The 22,104-nt window shown below is 41.5% G+C and overlaps 1 protein-coding gene across 3 annotated transcripts in view; it reads right to left on the reverse strand.

The window, feature by feature from the left end:
- The window catches only part of LOC119732139, a 61,141-nt gene that overhangs the window by 20,365 nt on the left and 18,672 nt on the right, over window positions 1–22,104 (reverse strand). For 2 of the 3 annotated variants that reach the window (XM_038205536.1, XM_038205537.1), the window contains exons 2-6: window positions 17,838–20,243; window positions 16,172–16,220; window positions 14,521–14,644; window positions 13,243–14,209; window positions 4,604–4,661 (exon numbers count right to left, since the gene is read on the reverse strand). In XM_038205536.1, the coding sequence (XP_038061464.1) occupies window positions 4,604–4,661; window positions 13,243–14,209; window positions 14,521–14,644; window positions 16,172–16,220; window positions 17,838–20,232 (3,593 nt within the window). In that variant the 5' untranslated portion in view covers window positions 20,233–20,243. The remainder of the gene's footprint in view (window positions 1–4,603; window positions 4,662–13,242; window positions 14,210–14,520; window positions 14,645–16,171; window positions 16,221–17,837; window positions 20,244–22,104) is intronic. The other variant, XM_038205538.1, reaches the window with a different exon arrangement.

The raw sequence follows: 22,104 nt of genomic DNA on the forward strand, positions 1-22,104 counted from the left end.
TGTAAATAAACTCTACACTGGTAAGCTCCATATGTAATTTGTTAAGATACCGGGGGAAAGGGGGGGGGGCTATTTCAAAAAGTGTTGTTTTTCCAGTTCGCATTGCTTCATAATACATTTTTATATAATGACGTAAAAGGGTTTTTTACCCAACATGTCAGCAGTAGGGAAAACCAAATTTTTCTTTGAAAAAAGTTTTGCACAAGCCGGCCAAAACAGGATGGTTTTTCTCTATGTTGCTTCCTGGTAACAAAAACCATTAAAAAAAAAACAGGAATTTTTTGAAAAATTGTGTAACTATTCACTATTTTTCCGTTCTGTTTTCCTGATCAAGTTTGAATTGTTTCATAGCAGAGGTGAATGTACGTAAACTGTGCGTCATTTCCCTACAATGAAAGTATAAGTTGACTATTCCTAAATAAATAAGGAACAGTTTTGTTTTAATCACATTGGTAAACTTGGGTTTTCGTGGAAACAGCACTGCATGAGTAATATGCTATTCCAATGTGCTCTGCGCACAGTTACCATATTAATTTTGACATGTACATGTATATGTATGTACTTGTACGTAAATACATAAATTGTCCAACTCCTAAAAACGAAATAACTTTCTGACTTGGCGTTGAAGGCGAAGCAGCATATCATCTGTGACTCATCATCTGTGTGTATAAAAACTGGATGCTCTTGAAAACCAAGGACTGTAAGTTTGGTGTTGATTGGCGTGAAGGTGACATATATGGAAGAAAACTTGACATTTCCTGCAAACCAAATGAATGTGACAAATGTTGAGACAATGGAGAACGAAACCAGTCTGATTATCAGCCAGAGCGAGAGAGTGGGTGTCGGTGTGGTGTTTCTGATAACATCCATCCTGGCCATCGCTGGCAACGTGATGGTCATTGCAGCAGTGATCCGGTCCAAAAACCTCCAGACGACTACCAACGCCTTCGTGGTCTGCCTGAGCACGGCAAACCTTGTTACAGGTCTGACGTTGCCGTGGAGTGTGGTTGGCCTGCTGAGCTGGGAGGGATGGCCAATGGACAGTCAGGTTCCATGCTACGCAGCGGCACTCTTCTTTTTCACCAGCATTGGGGCCAGCTTGTACAGCCTTGCTGGTATCGCCATCAATCGCATGCTGAGCATCGCAGCCTCTCCCAGCACATACCAACGGTGGTATACAACAGCTAAAATTGCCATCATGATAACCGTAATCTGGCTTCTACCATTCCTCACTGTACTGATTCCACCTTTGTTCGACGTTGGCCAACTTGGTTACGATGAGACAATCCACTTGTGTGCAAAGGTCAACCAGCATCCCCAAGTACAAGACCAGCAGCTTGCAATGGCCATGGTCTTCTACCCAATCCCCATGATCACCCTCATCACGTCTTACTTGGTTATCCTCATCACCGTCCGACGCAATTTCAGACACCAGCTCAAAGCGAACACAAACCAGCCCTCGGATTTTGACTGGGGAGCAGGTCACGAGTCCCGCAGGTCACGCCTCAAACATCAGCAGCTCAGCATCACGGTCAACCTCTTCATTAACGTCTGTGTCTTCCTTGTACTCAACTTGCCCTTTGGCATCGCGTTGATTCTCCCTGACAACCCCCGAATCACTCTCTTCACCGGCATGGTCTTCCTGATGCACTCCTTCGTTCATCCCATCCTGTACGGCCTCAAACACCCACAGTTCAACCAGGCATTCCGGCAGATGCTGCATCTGACTGAGGCCCCCAGCCTTCCTCAGGCTCGGTCCACACCCACAAAAAATGCGACAGACCTCTAAATTTGGCAAAGTTGCTGAAGGTGTAGAAAGCTCACTGGGTCTAGAGTCTGTGCATGAACATAAAATGGGGCTTCCTGACTACTTGTGAGATATCTGGCAGCATTGGTGTTGTGGTCCAATGGTTATGGTGTTCGACTTGTGTGCCGTGGTACACGGGTTCGAATCCTGACCGTGGGAACATGGTGCTTGTGCTCTTGAGCAAGGCACTTTACCCTTATTGCTTCGTCCTTCAGATGGGACGTAAAGCCGTAGGTCCCGTGTGTTGTGTAATGCACGTTAAAGATCCCAGTATACACTTGTTGCTAAGAGAAGGGGTTTGCCCTGGTGTTTCTGGCAGTGGCAGCAATATGCGCCGCAGCACCTAGCAAAAAGGTGCTACATACATGTAATGGGTCTCATATGTTCATATACTTCATTTACCTGTCTTTGGTTGCATTCTCCCACCAGCGCTTTGTATCATTAGGAAAAGGCACTATATAAATAGGGATATTATTATTATTATTATTTTTGTGTACAAGTCACCTTTTTCTTTCTCTTTGTAACCAAGCTAGGGGGTACTTGCGCACATATTCCACAGCAAAGGGCAAGTTTGATCAGTGACCAGTGGTTGGTTCATGACATACTGTACCTAGAGCATGACCTAGGTCTCTAGTCAAACTATTGTCATGTCAATGATCGTGAGAAAATGGCGATCGCAAATTTTTTTCAATGCTTGATGTTTGTGTTTATTTACACACAAAAATAGTGATTGTGTAAGTAAGGATCAGTATTATTGTACAATTATGACAAAAGCGACAAAATTGTAAACTAACACGAAAAAACTATGCAACGAACATGAAATTTAGCACTAAAAGTTTCGTTTTCCGCTATTTTTGTTGATAGTTGGCCCCCTCTACACTATGCTACATGTATGAAAATTGCTATTGATAACCAGCTATAATCGTTGTGCAACCAACCGCAGTACCGTAGGCTGGTCCTAACTAGTTGACTAGACTAGTCCAACCATTGTTGACTAGCGTGCGTTCGATCAAAGTTAGTCAAACTATGGTTAACTATGGTCCTTGATCGAACTTGCCCATAGAATCTCAAATCTAGGAGTCTCTGTTCTCAACCCTGCTCCTTTAAGACATATTGCAGTATGATTCCAATATTACTTGGTGCAAGCCAAAGAGTGCAAAAAAATGATGAGAAGTCAAAGTTGTTTTGTAAAAACATTTGTGATGCTTTTTCCCAATTTTCAGTTAAAACTAAACTGACATTGAATTTGCTTTTCAAAACTGATATGTTCCAGATAATAGATGTTTTTGTATTTCAAGATGTGTTTAATGACTATTGCAATCCATGACATTTAATTTAAATTTAATTACCTTCATCGTAATGACGCTAGTTGTGTCCTTGTTATAGGTAATATTACAACATTTGCTTTTGCCGTAATTTTCAGAAATGGATGGATTTGGGGTTAGTATGTATTTTATTGCAAATATTATTACACTGACCCCTTTAAACATTTGTGTACATAGATGCTGGAAAAATCAAGAAAAAAACTGCTGTTCTTGTAGTCTGGTTCCCTGACCCTACTTCTGACGAAACGGAGCAATTTATAGACGTCAGGGAATTGTCAGGTCAGGGAACCAGACTAGCTTGATTGAATCCGTTCACGGATGTGTAAACGCTTGCAAACAAAATACGGACTCACTAACTTTAGTAAATTGTCAGACTTTTTTCAACGATGGTCGGCCGCCAATTGTTGTACATGTAACTCTTCTTGAAAAATCACATCGCACCAGGTGCCTATTTTACAGGATGCCTGAGACTAACAGTCCAGTAAGGTATTTCATAATAACTTGGTAGTTTTGCTTTTTGTTGTTGCAAATGTTAATAGGAGAAAGTATTAAGTATTGTAGAGAAATTGTGTACAGGGTGAATAAAAAAAAATGAAACCCAAATGTCGGGATCATTGTTCTAGTGAAGTTCTGCATGTAGCACTTTCAAAATCTAGGATATGAAAGTCCAATTCATAAGCTTTCTTTTAGTACAAGAATCATTCAAATCACCCATGTACTTTTCAAGTTACGCAATTTTAAACACAAACGCCGTGTTAAGGTTCTGTCCACGGATCACAAAAAACTTGAGTGTTCTTTCAGCAAAACACACACAAATCACATACGGATGTGTGTGAATTGTTTTCGTTTTGCTGAAAGAACGCACACCTTTTTAGTGATCCGTAGACAGAACTCTAAAACGGTGGTTGTGTTTAAAACTCCGTAACTTGAAAAGTACATGAGTGATTTGAATGATTCTTGTACTAAAAGAAAGCTTATGAATTGGGCTTTCATATCCTGGATTTTGAAAGTGCTACATGCAGATCTTCAATGATACCAAAGTCCCGACATTTGGGTTTCGTTTTGTTTTACTCACCCTGTATGTACATGTACTTGGATATATTTGAGTGGAGATGACTTAGTGCCCAATTTCCAAATGCCACTGTTTTTTTAATTTAACATTATAAACTTTAGTAAAATTGTTCACAAGGGTTCAACGGCAAGCTTAACGAGGGTAATAGTACCAGTATTTGAATCTGAAGCTTGTCAACAAAGAGGTTTGTCAGGGATAAATTCAACGTGGGTTAGGCAATCCCATGAAAGTCACAGTCTGTACATTTGTAGATTCTGAACAACAGGAGCATATTATACTGATGTTAAACAATTATCTGTACCACAATGCAAAACTTACCACACCCCCACTTACTGAGTTAACTCTTACATGTAATTAAACTGTGTCTAATAATACTGTGTACATATTTTTAAGTTTTACCTTTTTGGCCGATATCTGTCATCCTCGCCGTGGTCTACGTTCCAGGTTAAGGAGAAACCTGAAAAATAAAATAAAATATGACAAACTCAGTATTTTACAAATAAAATATGACCAAATTAAGAGAGGATCAATTTTTACAAATTGTCGGACAATTGTACCGGTATATGCATATAAAACAATCTTGAGTTTTAATCTCTGTACATGTACTTACCACAGACGAGCCGGTATCGCTTTCAAATGAGTCCCATTTATTTTTGTTGAGAATAACCAGACTGACCAAAATATGTAGGTTTTTACTCCAGAGAATGTTAAACACTTAATATACACTGCGTAATGTACCTTTTACATATGCTTTTATTCTGTACACTGTAGATGACTTTTGCGAAGTCAATTTATAAGTGAATTTTTTGAGTTTGCAGCTTATAGAATAGATTGTGTGCACATTAGGTACAATTCTTGAAGTACTGAGTCGACCACATGTATGCTAAACAGTTGCAAATGTGTACAATGAACCAATACTACATGTAGTGTTCATTTTAAGTAATCTAGAAACTGACCAATGGCTGCACCCTAATCTTTGTAACCTGAGACCCCATTGGCTATCGTGAGACAAGCCCATTATATCAACTGATGTCATTGGCTCCAGGGTGTGGAAAATCATCCCACACATTTGGAGACTGTGTTTATAGACACACCAAGGAACATGGTAACATAAGAACAGTATGAATCATCATTAGAGTGTAGAATTCATATTTTAATGGATTGATATTGCCTAAAATAAATTAAATGTTGCAAATGTATCCATGACAAACTTCCTTCTCAATTTCCACGCCTTTTTTGTTTGTTCTGCTTTGCGAACTGTAACCATTTCCTTGGCAACATGTCGAATATATATTTGCCCCTGCCAAATGAGCATTGAGTGAAGTCCTAAGATATCTGTTCAAATCTTTTCACCAAATTCTGAGTTATTGACAAAAGTGACACATTTCACCTAACTGAAACCTGAATTTTGCCAACATTTCAAAGACCTACATGTACATGTACGTACTGTATAGGGTGGCCAAAATAAACTTTACACTTTTTCAGGCGCAGATTCCTCAAAATTGGGGAGACATGTTGAAATTGTTTTAAGATATTTCTAAAACGCAAGGTCTTAGTGGCATAAAATGGCATTAAAAATATAGCCAAAATTAAGAAATGACAGCCATTTACAATGTACATATAAATGGTCAAAAACCAATTTGTCCACACGCTTATGAGATACAAGTACATGTGTGGTCATCATTATGGCAGTTCTTTGAGCACGTAGTGCTCACGTTTCATACCGGCAGATGTGGACAAACTGTTATTTGACCATTTCTCTTTTAATGGCCGTCATACATTTCAATGCTTCATTTTTAATGCTACATTTATTTTCACCATATGACACCAAGAACTTCTAGTTTAGGAATATCTTAAAACAATTTCAATATGATTTGATCCCCAGTTTTGAGAAATCTGCATCTGAAAAAATGTATTTTTTGGGCCAACCTGAATAGGTACATGTACAAGTACACAGTGTCCTAACTTGGGGGGGGGTGAGGTGTGGGGGCCCTGGGGGGGACGTTCCCCCAATGGATGTCCGTGCCCCACAGGTGCCCCCCCCCCCCCCCCCGCCATCCCAATTACAAAATGTGTGCCCCCAGAACCTTAACCTATTTACGCCACTGCAAGTAACGTTTGACAGCTCTTTCTTTTTATTGCCATCCAGTGACATTAAATATCTTTTTTTTAAATTTTATTAAATACAACCTTGTATGTATTTTTCATTTTGTAGAAAATGTACAAAATACAAGTCATGATGTGCACAGAAATTTCATACAGGGGTAAGAGATTTGTGGGAGTAGTTGTACAAAATCACTTTGACAAATCACAACATAAACCTACGTAAACAGGATTTACACCATACACTGTATTTGGGTCAAAGTGCGCACAGCCGCATGTATTGATGTGGTCAGTGACGCAGAGTCAATCATGAATCACACGTAATGTGAGTGTCATTTCCCTTCAGACTGACTGTACACTGTCTGGCTGTGCCCGGAGGGTGATCCCATGCACCATGTGATTTCCTCTCCATTATATACCCCCTCCCCAGAAATGTTGCATCCCACCACCGGATTTGTGTATTGGTTACAGCACTGTGGGAGTTTTGGGACATACCAAAATGCACTAGTGGGTTGGGTCGCAGGGTTCACGGATAGGGCATGAGATACAGTAGTCTCGGTTCAAGTCTGGATTTGGTATTTGTTTCCTAACGCAGCTAATGGTGATCCCTAGCAAATGCGGTCAAGCCGCCACCGGGTTTGTAAAAAATAAACTAAAAGTCTCTCACGAGCAATGTGTTAAATACAAAGGGAGAAAATACTGACAAATTTTTAATAATTTAGATTTCATTTAGATGTTAGGTAAGTCTGTAATCAGATATCGATATGTTACAATGTATATTTCAAGCTATAGTCCATCATTTGCAGCTATCCGAAAAGTAATTGGCGTAATTATTGTTGAAAAACATACTTGATTGAAAGATAGTAAGGGAACTAAACTCCCTGTGAAATTATTCTTTCTGGCAAGCTATCAATTTGAAGAAATTAACGAAAGAAGGCCTTTCCAACGGTGCTTTTTAAGACGCACCGTAGGAACATTTAAATTAGTAGTTTGTTTTGTTATTCGTCAAAGCGCGCGCAAGCATTGGCGCAACGCACACGCGCACGTAGTTGCTATAATTCGTCAGATCAGTGCGCGACATCGCGTACCTGCAATCGGCTCAGTGAGAACGTCTCTCGGACGCTGAATTCAGGCCCAATTCAAAACATGATTCAGCAACTTTTGATTTGAAATTGAGATCCTAGAATGCTGTTTTTCTCGGAATGTACAGCTGAAGCTGAGCTGAAACTTCATCAAGTTAGTTGTTCAGCACCCTTCTTTAGATTTTGAGCACTTTTGGTGATTCAAACGAACAAAATGCACAAATTACAAATGATGGACTATATCTTTAAACAGTTACACATTTATCACAACCTTAGCGGGGACAACGAACTGTAGTACAAATTTGTGAGGATTGAAACTTTGTGGAGACACTCGAGCGTCCCCAAAACTTGTCAAATTTCCCCATGATAAAAAGTTCCATTAAACAAGTTCATAATGTAGGTCATTCTATACAAGTATGTACATGTAAGTGTGACATTTTTTCCTATCCCTGTTTAATACCATGAAAGTAGCATTTAGAATGACTTCAATCAATTTGTTGAGTAGTTTGCTATTCATAATCACTCTTGAAGGATGACTGCATTAACCACTTCGCGCAGGGGTTATTTCGACATTGACCGTACCCAGGCGCGGGATTGTTTTTCACGAACCCCGATGCCCAGACAGGTTCAGGCCGTCATCTGCGGGTAGCACACCCTGATATTTCCAGCCTCACTCGCTGAGAGCGGGTTGCAGACAGATATTGCCGGCCTCGTTCGTTGTGTGTGGACCCCAACTTTAAAGAATGACCCATGTACTGGTATGTACTTGTAAGCACATGAAGTCACAGTTGTCAGTCAGCTTAAGACAATTTTAGCAAAACTTAAAAGTTAAACTTACCTTTTTTAAATCTATTTCTCATGACAGTTCCTTAAAGTAAATCCAATAAAGATGACAATGATGACAAATGACAGGAAGAATCAAGAGAACCCTGGCTCCTAATCTAAAACGTCCCGAACATGTGAAGTACATGCATATGTACACACCTGTACATGTTCGTATGCCACAGTCTGTCTCTCACTTTTTTGGTTTAAACCTGACACAATACGCCTAAAGGATATGATGTCATTCTAATTTGTCAGTAATTACTAATTTGTGTACAAAAGTTGTCAGGTCTGGTTGCGGCCTCCTTTGATGAGAAAACCCATTCAGGATTTCCCCTCATTTTACATGTAGTACCAGTCTATGCAGATCAACTTTTTTTGGCCTTGTGCACAAAGGAAAACTTGTTAGATCACTTACATGTAATCATGTCATGGTTAAATTTTGGCGGTCACCTGTCTACTTTACACTGGTACCAGTACCGGTACATAAACGTAAGCAAGAACATGTAGGTGTACCGGGTACCGGTATGTACTTTTAGTTGATAAAATTGGAGATTCACACTCATAGCTTCTGATTGGTCGAGACTCGATCACGTGGGGTGTATTAACGGTGATATAAAGACCGGATTCAAGAACAAGCGAATAAATGGCCCCTGAACCAGCATTGATCCATGCTCATCATGTACGCCAAGTGATTGGCCAAATTTACAACAGCCCTGTGGTAGCTCTTAACAATACAGTAGTACATCAAAGATCCTAAAGCATCCAATAGCACCGCTATCTGCTCCGTTCACAAGTACCCCCTCACCGGCAAAGAAAAGTACAGTTGGGGGTGACCGACCAATGCCATCTTGCCTGACTGCAATTCATTTGCTGCCAAGCGCAGCCACTGCGTGTACCGGTACATTGTACAAATCCCCTGGTGTACGTGCGTCACACACAGAGAACGGTGCATGTCAACCAGCGAAATGTCCCACCCATGGGACGTCATTGCTAGGTAAAAGGGCGCCCTCTTTCATTGGCGCACGGAGCCCATACATGGCACTAAAGGATCTTTGGTACACATGCGCTCAACCACCACTGTGTTTGACTTACACGTTCGTACGCAACACAGTAACTATGTGAGAGTGCGCGAGCAAGGAAGTTTTCAAATGACATACTTGCAAGTCCTACAGTTCTGAGGGTATTTACGACAAAAGCATGGATCAATCTGCGATTTTTTTTCTGTAAACATTTCGTCAGCGGACATATTTACGTTTTCTAAACTGAGCATCTTTGTAATTCTGGGAGTATATATCAGCTTCCTCCATCAGGTAAAAAAAGTTGTATTTTTGTTTCGCTACGGCAGCAGAAGTTCATACCCTGGACGTCAGTCATATTTCAATGAAGACGCCGTCCAGCACAGCCTGGGCCCAAACATATACATACTGTTACATGTATAACAACGCATATTGAAGAGACAGGGTACCATGTGTAAGCTAAAATATGGCCACTGAACATTAACACACAAAAATCTGGAAATTTGCCAAAAGAAAAGTCGCAAAATTGGAGCATTTTAACTGTTTATTTTGTTAAAAAACATAGGCCTACCGGTATTTATTAATGGGAATAACAGCATGACGATCGGGTCCATAATGACCATGTTTGGTGGTGACTGCTGTTAAAGGGAAAATACAACATTTGCAAACATCAAAAAATAAAACTACCAAATCATTTTGAAATTCCTTGCTGGACTGTTAGTGATTGACAGTGTAAAGCATCCTGTAAAATCATGGCACCTGGTATACTGTCGTTTTCAAGAAAAGTGGTATTTTGTATCAATTTCCAACGCTGATCGGCCGATCAGCGTTGGAAAAAAACTGGCTTTTTTTCAAATCCTGGCCCCATTTGACTGTCGCACTTGTTAGCAATCGATTACAAACCTATGAACGGGTACAAGCCAGCTAGACTGGTTCCCTCCCCTTACAATTCCCCAATGTATGTAAACTGCTCTGTTTCTTCTTATATGGAGTCAGGGAACCAGACTACAGGAAAATGATTGTTTTCTTAGATTTTATAGCATTTTCGAACCCCAAAATCTCAAAAAAGTCAGTGTAACTATATTTGCTATATATTTCCAACCCCCCAATTCCATTCATTTCTGAAAATTACAGCAAAAGCAAATGATGTATATTCCCTTTAACAGGTTAATGGACCGAAACGAACATTAACAACAGTCACTCCCAAACCCTGTCATATTATCACGCAGTGAAAACCTGATCCTCAAACTTTTACTTCCTTAACTGAAGGTAACCTACATGTATGCATGTACATGAACAATTACCCAAGCAGGACTGTGCTTTAAAGGGAATATACAACATTTGCAAACATCGAAAAATAAAACTACCTAGTTTTTACGAAATACCTTACTAGGATGTTGGTAAATGACAGTCTAAAGCATTCTGTAAAATTATGGCACCTGGTGTGAAGTCATTTTCAAGAAAATGGTATTTTTGTAAAAATTTCCAACGGTGGTCGGCCGACCACCGTTGGAAAAACCTAACTATTTTTCAACTACTGCTCCAAATTAACCATTTTTCTTTCAGTCCAAATTTTGTTTGCTATTGGTTACATGTTCATAAACGGGTGCAGGCCGGCTAGACTGGGTCCATTACCTTTCCATTTTATATTTAGTGGAGTCAGGGAACCAGACTACTTGAACATTTTTGTTTTTCTTGGTTTTTCCAGCATTTTCGAACACAAAACTTCAAACATGTCAGTCTAACAATATTTGATCTATTATACTAACCCCTCAAATACTTAATTTCTGAAAATTACGGCAAAAGCCAATCATGTATTCCCTTTAAGAATGATGTTTGTAAAATTGAGACTTTAATTTTCTGCACAAAGTTTTTGATGGCCTCAAATCCTAAATGTACAACTTCTGTACCACTAGCTCCCCGCAACAATTGGATACCATGTACCATATTTGTTTACATCCTTGTAGTTTTGTACAGTATATGAAAAGTGTCTTCATCTCAATCTTTTTGTTGTGGGCTGTGGAGTAGTGGTTTTTGGGAGTCAGAGTCTTGTGTTCAAAGTTGTGGTTAGGTCCGCAGACTGTGTATTCATATCCCATGGGGTGAGGGGCTGTGGAGAGTGATCATTTTCCCACTTCAACAAGTGCAGTGTGATATTTTGGACTCTAAATGAACACTTACTTTTTCTCTCTACGGGTTTTGTTCAGGCTTGCAAGCTACAAATGTACCGGTACACACATGTAAAATGCCATGGGTGTTTATTACAAGGAAGCCTTGACTTAATAGTCCAACTTGAATGCCCTAAGCAACCAACAAAAAATACTTAGTTTTATACATAGAGCTATATTAAATTACTAGAGCGCTAACTTTGTGTACCAAGTAATGCCTGCTGGGCGCATCCATGTTTGTGCACAAACCTATGGAGACCCAGAAATTTTGTACGGCTTTTGTACGGCTATTTGCATATCTGCGTTTGTATTTCATACCAGTGCGTTATCGAAGCCAATACGCCCAAAATTGAAACGCACGATCAGCAAATGAGCGTGTCATTTTGCTCTACGCAAACAGCACAACGCGTGCGCGTATTCGCTGCAGATGCTTTTTGCCGTCACGTTTTTTTAACCGTCAATGACGCGCTTAAGCTGTTTGCGTATGTTCTACTTGCGCGTTGCATGTAGAGTACACTTTCAAAAATTCAATCCATCTAATTTCATTATGTTCTACAAACACGCACATGAATTCAAAATGTCTGCGCCCAGGACGGCTTCAAAGCGTCTCCGCACGCAGAATGACGAGTTAGCGCTCTAGTAATTTAATATAGCTCTATGGTTTTATATGAGCAATTTCTAGTCCACACAGACCACGTGGATGATCTTTCAATACCAAAGGGCCTGATAGACCTTTTTCAATAATTGTTTACATACTTACTTCCCATACAATGACTTAACATTTTTTTTTTTGGAAAGATAATAAAGTTTAGAACACAGTAACAAATTTAAAGTTAGTATGAATGCCTTTATCTGAATAAGGATGTTTGTACAATGCCAAGTGGACATTATGTCACTTATTTATGGTGACAAGGCAAACAACTGATAAGGGATGAATTGTGCAGCTAGAATAGCCTTCATAACAAAGGCACACTAGGAAATGACAAAGCAAGCGCTAAAGTGACTGTGTGTTAGTTCTCTCATGTCTAAATTTATGACAGCGCTGACGCTGTTTTAGCACCAGGTGAGTCACCACTAGGTGACTGTTAACTGGGCTTTGATGTTTATAATGTGGGGCATTCTATCAATTTAGGGTCCACTTTTTAGCTGCAGGAAAACAGCTCTACAAGTACTCATGTTTCTCAGTTGGTTGGTTGGTTAGTAACAAACTTCACCAAAATGCCTTTTTGGCAATCAATCACCTCGTCCCTTAGGCCCTCGCAACAACACTTGCCTCAGACAAGTACTTGTGTCTCTCCATTGGTTGGTTGGTTAGTAACAAACTTCACCAAAATGCCTTTTTGGCAATCAATCACCTCGTCCCTTAGGCCCTCGCAACAACACTTGCCTCAGACAAGTACTCGTGTCTCTCCGTTGGTTGGTTGGTTGGTTGGTTAGTAACAAACTTGTGTCAATGCTTGCCCGCACCCATTCACGGCTTTGCCGAATTAAAAACAGACGACTAATGGATATTTCCAAAAATGCTAAAACCATGCAAAACCTTTTTGATCATGAAATACAATTTTGTCCACAGCACTCTGAATTTCCAAAAATCAGTCAATTGACTAATCATTGGAAATTAAGTATATTTCTTGATTTCTTCTGAATAACAGCAAGCTAGGTGGAATAATTTCATGGGATGTTTAGTACCAGTACGATCTTTAATCCAGGTAAACATTTTGATAATAATTCGGTAGGTTACTTTTTGGATAAATGCAAATGATCCTATAGGTCTATGCCTTTATTCTTCATGATTATCTGGAAATACTCGTGAGTAAACCAGAAACTCGCGTACTCAGACTCACCTTCACTGTCTTCGTCTCTCTTCCCGTCCTTGTGGAAGCTATTCAAGACACCAATGTAATCGGCAGATGAGCTTGAGATGGGTCTGTCGTACTCCGATGACGCGATGGAAACCGGCCTGTCGTATTCCATGGATGCAGCAGAGGCGGGTCGATCATACTCAGAGGCCGGTCGGCCGCGCTCGCTGCTCTTACGCCTTCTCCGTCGGAGGTTGTCCTGCAGCTCGGACTGGACGCTCAGATTCAAAGAGTCCATCGACACTCTGTTTCCAGATCTGACGGACACTCCATCCTCAGAGGCGCTCGAGTCTCTCGCATCACGATTTCTCTGCTGGGCAACAGAGGGTAACTCCTCTAGGTAATCACTGCTCGCGTCACTGTCCTCACTGTGTGTCGTCAGGGAACGGCTGCTGCGATTGTCGCTGTAGTGCCCCGACATGGTAGACTCCACAGAGCTGCTTTTCCTCAGGAAAAGCGGCATGTGAAACTCAAAAGCCTTACGTCTGGACTCCTTGTCAGTGGAATGTGGAGACTTAAGTTTCATGGGCTGCATCTCGATCTCCACAGGTACACGGTCTTGTTCTTCGTCTTTAGTGCTAAGCTCTTCATTGTCCTCACTACCTCTCTGAGGGAGGACGTCATTGTCTTCATGCCGTACCGGCCCACTGGCACGGACCTCATACAGAGTTGAGTAAGTGTCGTCCTCGCCAATGTCCTCACATGGTAGTGGTCTGGTATCCTTACCGTCCATGTGTTTTGTCGGTGATGCCAGTGGTGGGACGACATCAGCACCTGGGGCATCTGAGGGCGGTGCCTGGACGTCCTCATAATCCTCTTCGTCTGAGGACAGCTGATCTGCATCCCCAATGGAGACGTTGCTGATGAGAGATGATATGGCGCTTCCAGCTGAGCTTGCTTGGGAAAGTCTATTATTGCCATCCAGTGGGCTAGTGACTTCTGTGGGTAGCTGCTGAAAGATGTAACACAAATACTTTTACATTCAATTGTAAAGCCTGCATTTCAAAACTACAACATTTCAAGATAAGAAACTAAATATCCAGTTTTGAATAGATACAAATTGTGTTCAAATCACACTACAGCACAGCTTAGCTCACTCAAACCTTTTTTGAAGACACATTTCCGCCATATTTTTAAATAAAAAAAATTAAAAATTGGGACAATCTTGGTATAAAAATGGCAAGACCATTTCTCAATATGGTATTAGACACAAAACTGTAGAATAGTCCAAAGACTGTGACCTGTGAAAATTTGTCCACTAACCTCTGTGATAGCCTCCTGTCGTTCCAAGCCCCCTAGCGTGGCTGGGGCTGACTCGTGCTGCCATTTGTTGCGTCCGCGGCCGGCCGCATTCGAGTCTCTCTTTTTGACGGCGAAGCGTTGACGCCTGGTGTGAGGAAAAAAACACAGATTGAAAAACATTCAAGAAAAAGGAATTATGATGCCAAATGGCAAAGTCTGCATGCCATCAATGCCATAGTGCCAGGAATCTTGGAATGCTAGTAAAAGGTTGAAAGTTATGTTCCCTGTTCTATTTTTGTGTTTCATACCGAAAAATATATTTCTTTATTAAATTGCTTTTCTTCTAGCAATATACACGTAAAAGTTATTCAGTTCGAATAAGACATTGACCGATAAAAAAAGGTCTATATTTAGTTATGGAATTATTACTTTACCAATTTTGAATTATTAGCGGCCTGACAATGACTCCGTTGTCGTGGAGTAACCTGGTTCCCACCCCACAATCAGTATCAATAATGTATGGGAGCCAGTCTGCTTGCAAAGCAGCTCTGTTTGTGCCCAAAATAAAAAAATAAAAATTCGGAGGGTTGCAGACGTCCGAAAAAGATTTTAAGAAAAATATTTTGGGAGGTTGGAATAAAACATACAAGTTGAAAATGTATTAAGAGAGCAACTTGCAAATTGTGAACGAACAAAGAGACTTAGGAAGAAAATGCAAGATTTGAAAGGTCTTAAATGAAATTCGTTTTTACCCATCTCCAAGTGATTTTTTTTTTCATCATTTCTTCTTGAATACTACCGATATAAAATTTCAACATGAAAATTTCTTGGAGTGATTTCAGTTAAAAATCATTCCGTCAAAAATTAAAGCGAAAAAAAGGGCAACCTGGAGTAAAATGCCCCAGGCGGGCCAAGCAAGGGTTCTGGAAGCTGGCCGCGTGACCTTTTACTTTCATGCTCCATTGCAACATGGCCAACCCAGCAGTCAAAATAATCAAGTGACTGTTTTTAACAGTTGAGTGCTCCCTGCCTTCATAAAGCAGGATTGACTGGCTGTGATTGTTATGAAACCTGATATAGCCATGCTTTGACTGTAGGAGATTGATAAGCCAGCTGTGCCTACCAGTCACCTGCGTTTTGTCTGTTGATGGAATTTGACTGTCACAGTGCCTAATGAAATATGATCTGACTGTTGGTGACTAGCCTGTGTAAAAGGCATGGCAGGGGAACAGGATTGAATTTTTGGCTGTGGCAGGGATTGGTTGAAAGTGTGCTGGCTGCAGCAAACGGACCAATCAGAGATTCCATACGATTTCTTGCCTACAAAGAAGGCTGTTAGAATGTCCACTCACGCCCCCCTGTGCCAAAGGGGTTCTCCGGAGACGAGCACCGGAAAACCGTATTGTACATACAATGCAATCTGCACAAATGCTTATGATCCAGTACTATGTATTCTATATAATTATACTTCTACATATGGCCAAATTTGGGCACGTGTTCACTGTGTACACATGAGGCCAACGTCAAGACTGAAAGCACTGTGCAGGCTATCGTGCAAAGCTCATGCCTCCTGACAGATTATCTGAACAATAGCTAGCACAATGCTTTCGCCATTGAAGGGGGCCTTCGTGATAGAATTGAATGCATGCCCGGATTGATCTGTTCATTGTACCTTGATCGGTTGCACAGCATGTCTGAGCCTTCACCCTCAAGGTGTTGTTCTGAAAAAGACAAAAGATAAACACAGTTATAAATATATTTATTTATGTTAACACTACGAATGAAGAAGCAAAACCAGAATGAGAATTTTGTTGGTAAATCAGGCATCACAACCCTCCTCATAATAATAATAATAATAATAATAACAATAACAGGATTTATAAAGCGCCATCAAGCAACACAAGATAATGAAAACAGACATATTAACATGAAATTGGAAAGAGGGCCCAATTTCATAGCACTGCTTAACAGTAAGTAGACAAGTTGTGCTTCCTTTAGCAGAAAATCATGCTGCTGCTTAAGCACAATTTCATGCTAACGGCTGCGCTCGCATGGAGATTTCTATTGTTACGTCACTGATTTAAGCAAGTTTTCTTCTGGGGTTAAGCGTGCTTTTGCTGTGCTTACTGATTAACAGTCCCTATGAAATAGATGGAGGCTCGGTAAGCACAAAGTTGGCTGTTAAGCAGCGCTATGAAACTGGGCCCTCGTGGGCATTTAAGTATTTTCTTCATGTATCAAATACAATGTACATGTATACATTTTTATGTGTATATGTGTAAGTGCTGTACATTGTATTGCACATACTGGTACATGACGGGTAGTTGGGTACTCACCAAAAATGTATCGAAGCATTCTATTTCCTGTGAATGTCTTGTGATAAAGAGTTTAAACCAGTACACGTACATGTACAGCAATGTAAGTGACAGTCACAATTTGATACGGGAATCAATGAATGTGTCCATCCAAGAGCGACAAGACGCTCATTTTCCAGCTATTAAGCAAGAACAATCGCACTAACCATAGAGCTAGGCACTAACTCAATCAGTGGCCCTTTCCTCGTGGCTCTCACTGCCTTATTAATGACAGGGTCATCATTCTATGAGACTGAGTCATCCCTTCATTCGGGTTGCCTGGGCTAAATTAAGACACCCCTCCCCCTAATGTCAGGCAGGTGGTATATGAATAGCCAACTCATAAGTGCAGTATAATGATATTAAGGTTGGGCTTGATTTTTCATAAAGGGAGCGCTTTGGCACGATGACGTGACAAGCACATGCGTGGGATCATGTAGATCAAGTTGTCATGTCACAAATGAAGGTCAGGGGTCACCGAATCAGGTCATATCATGCTGTAACTTTAGTGTATTTTTTTTCTGTTATTATGTACATGTACAGGTCACGTTCAACATATTGAACATACATTTATCTGAACCACTGAGCTACATTAAAAAAACTAGCGTACTGACTACCAGGGGTAATTGTACAAAGTGATGCCTGCTGGGCGCATCCATGTTTGTGCACAAACGTATGGAAAGAGTGCCATATTTTAAAATTGATAAGCCCCTTGATATTAGCCTAAAAAAACCTTTTGTGCACATGGTTAATGCATATTGTCATATTAAGCATTGCCATAATAATCCTAAACATCACATAGAGTACAGCATATCAGTTCCTCCAAATTTTCCCTTGAATTCAAACTGTAATTAAAAAAAAATCAAATGTATTAGGCTCCTAAGTGTAATCACCGCGTTTTTGTGCAAAAAAAATGTTACGTCTGTAAAAATTTGTGAAGAATCATTGCATTCAACAGAGGCTAAAATCTGACACATATCTTACCTGTATCTGGTAATTCCTGTGTCCTTGCTTCAGCCAGTTCAAAATATGCGTCCTCAACCACCTCTGAACTTTCACCCTGTGACTCGTCAACTTCATTCTTGGTCGTTGGGGAAATCTGGCCAGGTTCTTCAATTCCATCTTTCCTTTGCAAGGTGATGGGGTTAATGAAGTCAGGGAGACAGACTTCGTACAGCATGGACCTCTCTGCTGGGTGGGACTTGATGCGCTTTTCACGCCGGCGGGACTCGGGTAGCATGTCGGAAGCTTCGGCCGTTTCTTCAGTGTCTTCAGATATCGGTTCTTGGTCTGTTTGCTGTTGGCTGCCTTTTGACTGTGCTTCCTGCGGTAGACTTGCAGAACTCCCAAAGTTATCAGCCAGCTCCATCTGAATTCCTTCCTGGTCATTGTCCGTTTCCTGCACTGTTACGTCATCTCCTTGTTGACAGGTTGGTCTTCTTTCTGCTGAGTCAGTTTCACGCTTGACTCCAGCCTTGTCAGAGGCTCTGGTTTGCCTTGCTGGCATAACGAACAATGGGGTGACGTTCCTGTACGTGTGTGCACTGTGAAATGGCTTGGGCAGGGCATGGTCTGGTGACAACATGTCATGTCTCTCCGGCTGTGATGCGCTCTCCAGTTCAATCGGCAGGCTGAACCTAGGCTTAGGACTCTTGGGAGGTGGTTCGGCAACATCTAAGGCCACTTCAGGTGATACAAAGTCATGTGATGTCCTCCACTCTGGGACGACCACATCGGTATAGTCAGACTCGCTGTATGAAGTCTCCGATTTCTCTGAGTCCTGTAATAATTTAGAATCTGGGACACCGTCATCGTCTTGGGTATTTGCATTTGACTTTGGAATGATAATTATATTGGAATTTGATTGGGAAACGTTTGACTTCTGAATGTTCTGTGATGAAACTGAATCAGGAATGACGACATCTGTGTACCCTGAATCCCCAGCATCAGAGTCTGTGGTGACGATGTATGTGTCTTCAGTATCTCTTTGTGAAACACTCGACTCCTCGGTTTTCTTGAAGGTACTTTCATTAGGAAGGACAACGTCGGTGTACGTGAAGCTTGACCTTCTGTTTGAAATTCTTGAGTCCTCAGTGTGCTCATCTTCTGACAGATTCGGCGACGGGGGACGGCGTGGACGATTTTTGATGCTCGACTGGGGTGACATAAATAGGTCGTCTGAGGACACAGATGCCACAGAAACAGTTTCATCTTCCGCAGATGCATCTGTTCTTGGCGAGACGTTCTCGGGCAAAACGGTGTTGTCATGTAGCTCAATATTAACATAGGAATGATGTTTATCACGGCTTCTAGACATACTGCCAGAGGTGTTGGATAACTTAGGGATGACACTCGTTTCGTTGACGTCAGATGCCCTGGATGAAGTTCTGGACCTTGGCTCACTGATCTGTGAGTCGCGGTTCCTGGAGGTCTCTACTTCGATCAGTTTCTCAAAGATTGCCGCCCTCTCTCGGACGCGCACATGCTGAGTTGTCTTAGTCTTTTTCCTCCCCATTTCTTGTCTGTTGACAGGTGAGCTGGGACCAGATTGCGAATTCGGGCTGAGTGGTTCTCCCCGTTGATGAGATGGTGATTTGGGATAGGACGCCTCGGAGCTTGAGGCTGTCATTTTGGAGTTTTGTTTTTGTGCCCCAACACGTGTACCAGATTGCTCAAGGCTCTTTATATCTGCAGAACTGAGGTCTTGGAAAAGGTTCGGCAATGATTTCCTCGGAGTGGGGATGGGATGTTTGAAAGGTTTGGTCGCTTGTACGTCCTCTCTTGGAGGTGAATTATGAGCACCGACGACACTGACACTCTGTGACCGCTTGTCCCTACCCTGTGGGTCTTTGTCACGGTTTGAACGGCCCATCAAATTGTCAGAACTGGGCGACCTCAGCTGGAGCAAATGCGGAGGTTTGGGTGGCAGTTTTGGCGGTGTTGCTCTCGGCTGAGGCTTGCGCGGAGTGGGACGGGGATTTTTATGCGGAGGCACCGGCCGGCTACGAGGCCCCTCTGGACAATAACAGGAAGTGATGCTGTTGGAGGCACTTCCAGTCTGGCTGGAGTTGTAATCTCCGTTTGGCAGTGCAGAGTCATTCTTGCCAACATCCTCCCTAGGACTGGCGGACTTCCCACTGTGCACGGGGGGACCACTACTACCACCCCTGCTGTGGTCGAGATCGTCCTGCTGTGATCCTGAAATGGCCGACGTGTTCTCGGACATCATGTCCGGCGTGGTAGTGGGGCTGCTGGGGCCGCTGGTTAGGTCACTGGAAGGTACAGGTGAGTTGCTATCAGTCTTCCCATCATGCACTGCTGGCTTCTGGTTGCTAGGCTGTGTGGCCGGCACTTTGGTTACAGCCACACTGGCAGCCATGTTGTCACATTCTGTCAAATTGGAAACAAAACAAAATAGATGAAGTTCAGCCAGTTACATTTCTCTCGAAACGAATTCTGCAGAATGCAAAACGAATGCTGCAGCTCACATCTTTTGTACTGGTACATGTTATGCGGCAAAAAAAATATCAGAATAAAACCATGTACAGTTGTACATGTACCATGGATACCGGCACATGTACAATGTACTATACATGCATGTGGTTTACAATACATGCATGTGGTTGCTTGGGCAATTGTGAACTACTTATAGGGTGCACTGAACTTATTCAAGTGAGAATTTCTACGCGAGTCATTAGCATAAAAAGTGACCCCACAATTTCTTTTGAAAACAGAGACCGTTTGGCTTTAACAACGGTGGAACTGTGTAAATATACCAAAGGATCAACTCCCTGGTTTTTGGGCTTCCATCTGAGGGCAGGCTTGATAAAATTATGGATGAAAAATGGGTCCTATTTACCTGAGAAAGTGGAAGGATGCCACTTGTAAAATGGCTACATGCAGGCTTGGGAACTATCACTTTTCGGGAGGTGATTTTGTTTGGGTGTGAATATTTAAAAATGTAATTGGCTAATGTACCTTAAATTGAAAAGAAATGAAAAGATGAAAGACAAGACAATAATTTAACTTTTGTTTGAGAAACCCCAGTGATGTCGGCTTGCATGTTATTTGGCCCTGAACTTTGTTGATTTTACAATGTTTTCAATTGGGCTTGAATTAGTACAGTGGACCCCTAAATTACTACAACCACAGAATCTTGTGCATTTATTCACAGTTTACAAATGTGAAGCAGAGCTTTGTCACCTTCATTCAGACAAAGCCCTCACAGCAGTATTAATCTACATGTATCTGGCCAGTCACTCAACAGCCACCCCTGTTGTAAAGTACACACATTTCATATTCAATCGACTTGAACCTGTGCATTGTACAAACTACATGCATGCATTGGTAGTGTTACTGTTAGGCAAGTGACTAAGGCAAAAACATTGAGACAAAGACCGGAGGTCTCCATGCTTCAACTCAACTGTTCATTCATCCGTGGCATCTGCTACAAGGTTGTATGTATTTACAGCAGTTTGGCTTTATTCCAAAATGAAACTCCAAATTGAACGACCTTTGTCATTTTTGCATCAGGAAATGCACATGTGTGTAAAATTTAAAAAAAAAAGAAGCTTTTCTTGGAGCAAAGACCAGTAATCTAGTTACCAGAGCTTAAAACTCACAACAATTACCGGTGTGTTACCAGTATAAGTGTTCATGATCTTCGTAAAATTTGACATTCCTTAGAAAGCGAATCAAAACCATGAAAACCCTGGATTTAAGTCAAGACTATTGCACGTCTGTCTGGCTTTAAAAAACAATTGATCTACAGCCTTACGGGTATTGCATTAAAATCGCGTCAACGCAGCTCGTGAAATATAGTCCAGTTACATGACGTATAAATTTAATGGACACGCAATACGCAAAATCGAAACAAACAAAACTTAACATACAAAATTCCACAGAGTTGTCTAAGGGGCGTGGCTAGCTAACTCACAAACGGCGATACCCGTAGGTCCTCAATTGCGCGACGACGCTTCACATGTGTGTCCTCGATTTACACCACATATAACCCTAACCGCCCCAAACCTTTAAAATCCAACAACATCTTTTACACAGTTGGAATCTGTTGGAATGAGGACTGCACCAGTAAACTGATTATGCTTTACATGGGGTCAGGCATACCACCATAATCAGAGTCCAACAGTTTGGGTGTTGAGTTTACCACACGGTGTTGGATTTTGCAAGAATGAGGAAGGTTCCCAGTAAATCACTCAAGGGGTTAGGGTTAAACTGAAAACTTAAAATTTTG

Source organism: Patiria miniata, unplaced genomic scaffold, assembly GCF_015706575.1.
Source record: "Patiria miniata isolate m_02_andy unplaced genomic scaffold, ASM1570657v1 HiC_scaffold_24, whole genome shotgun sequence".
Lineage (NCBI taxonomy): Eukaryota > Metazoa > Echinodermata > Asteroidea > Valvatida > Asterinidae > Patiria > Patiria miniata.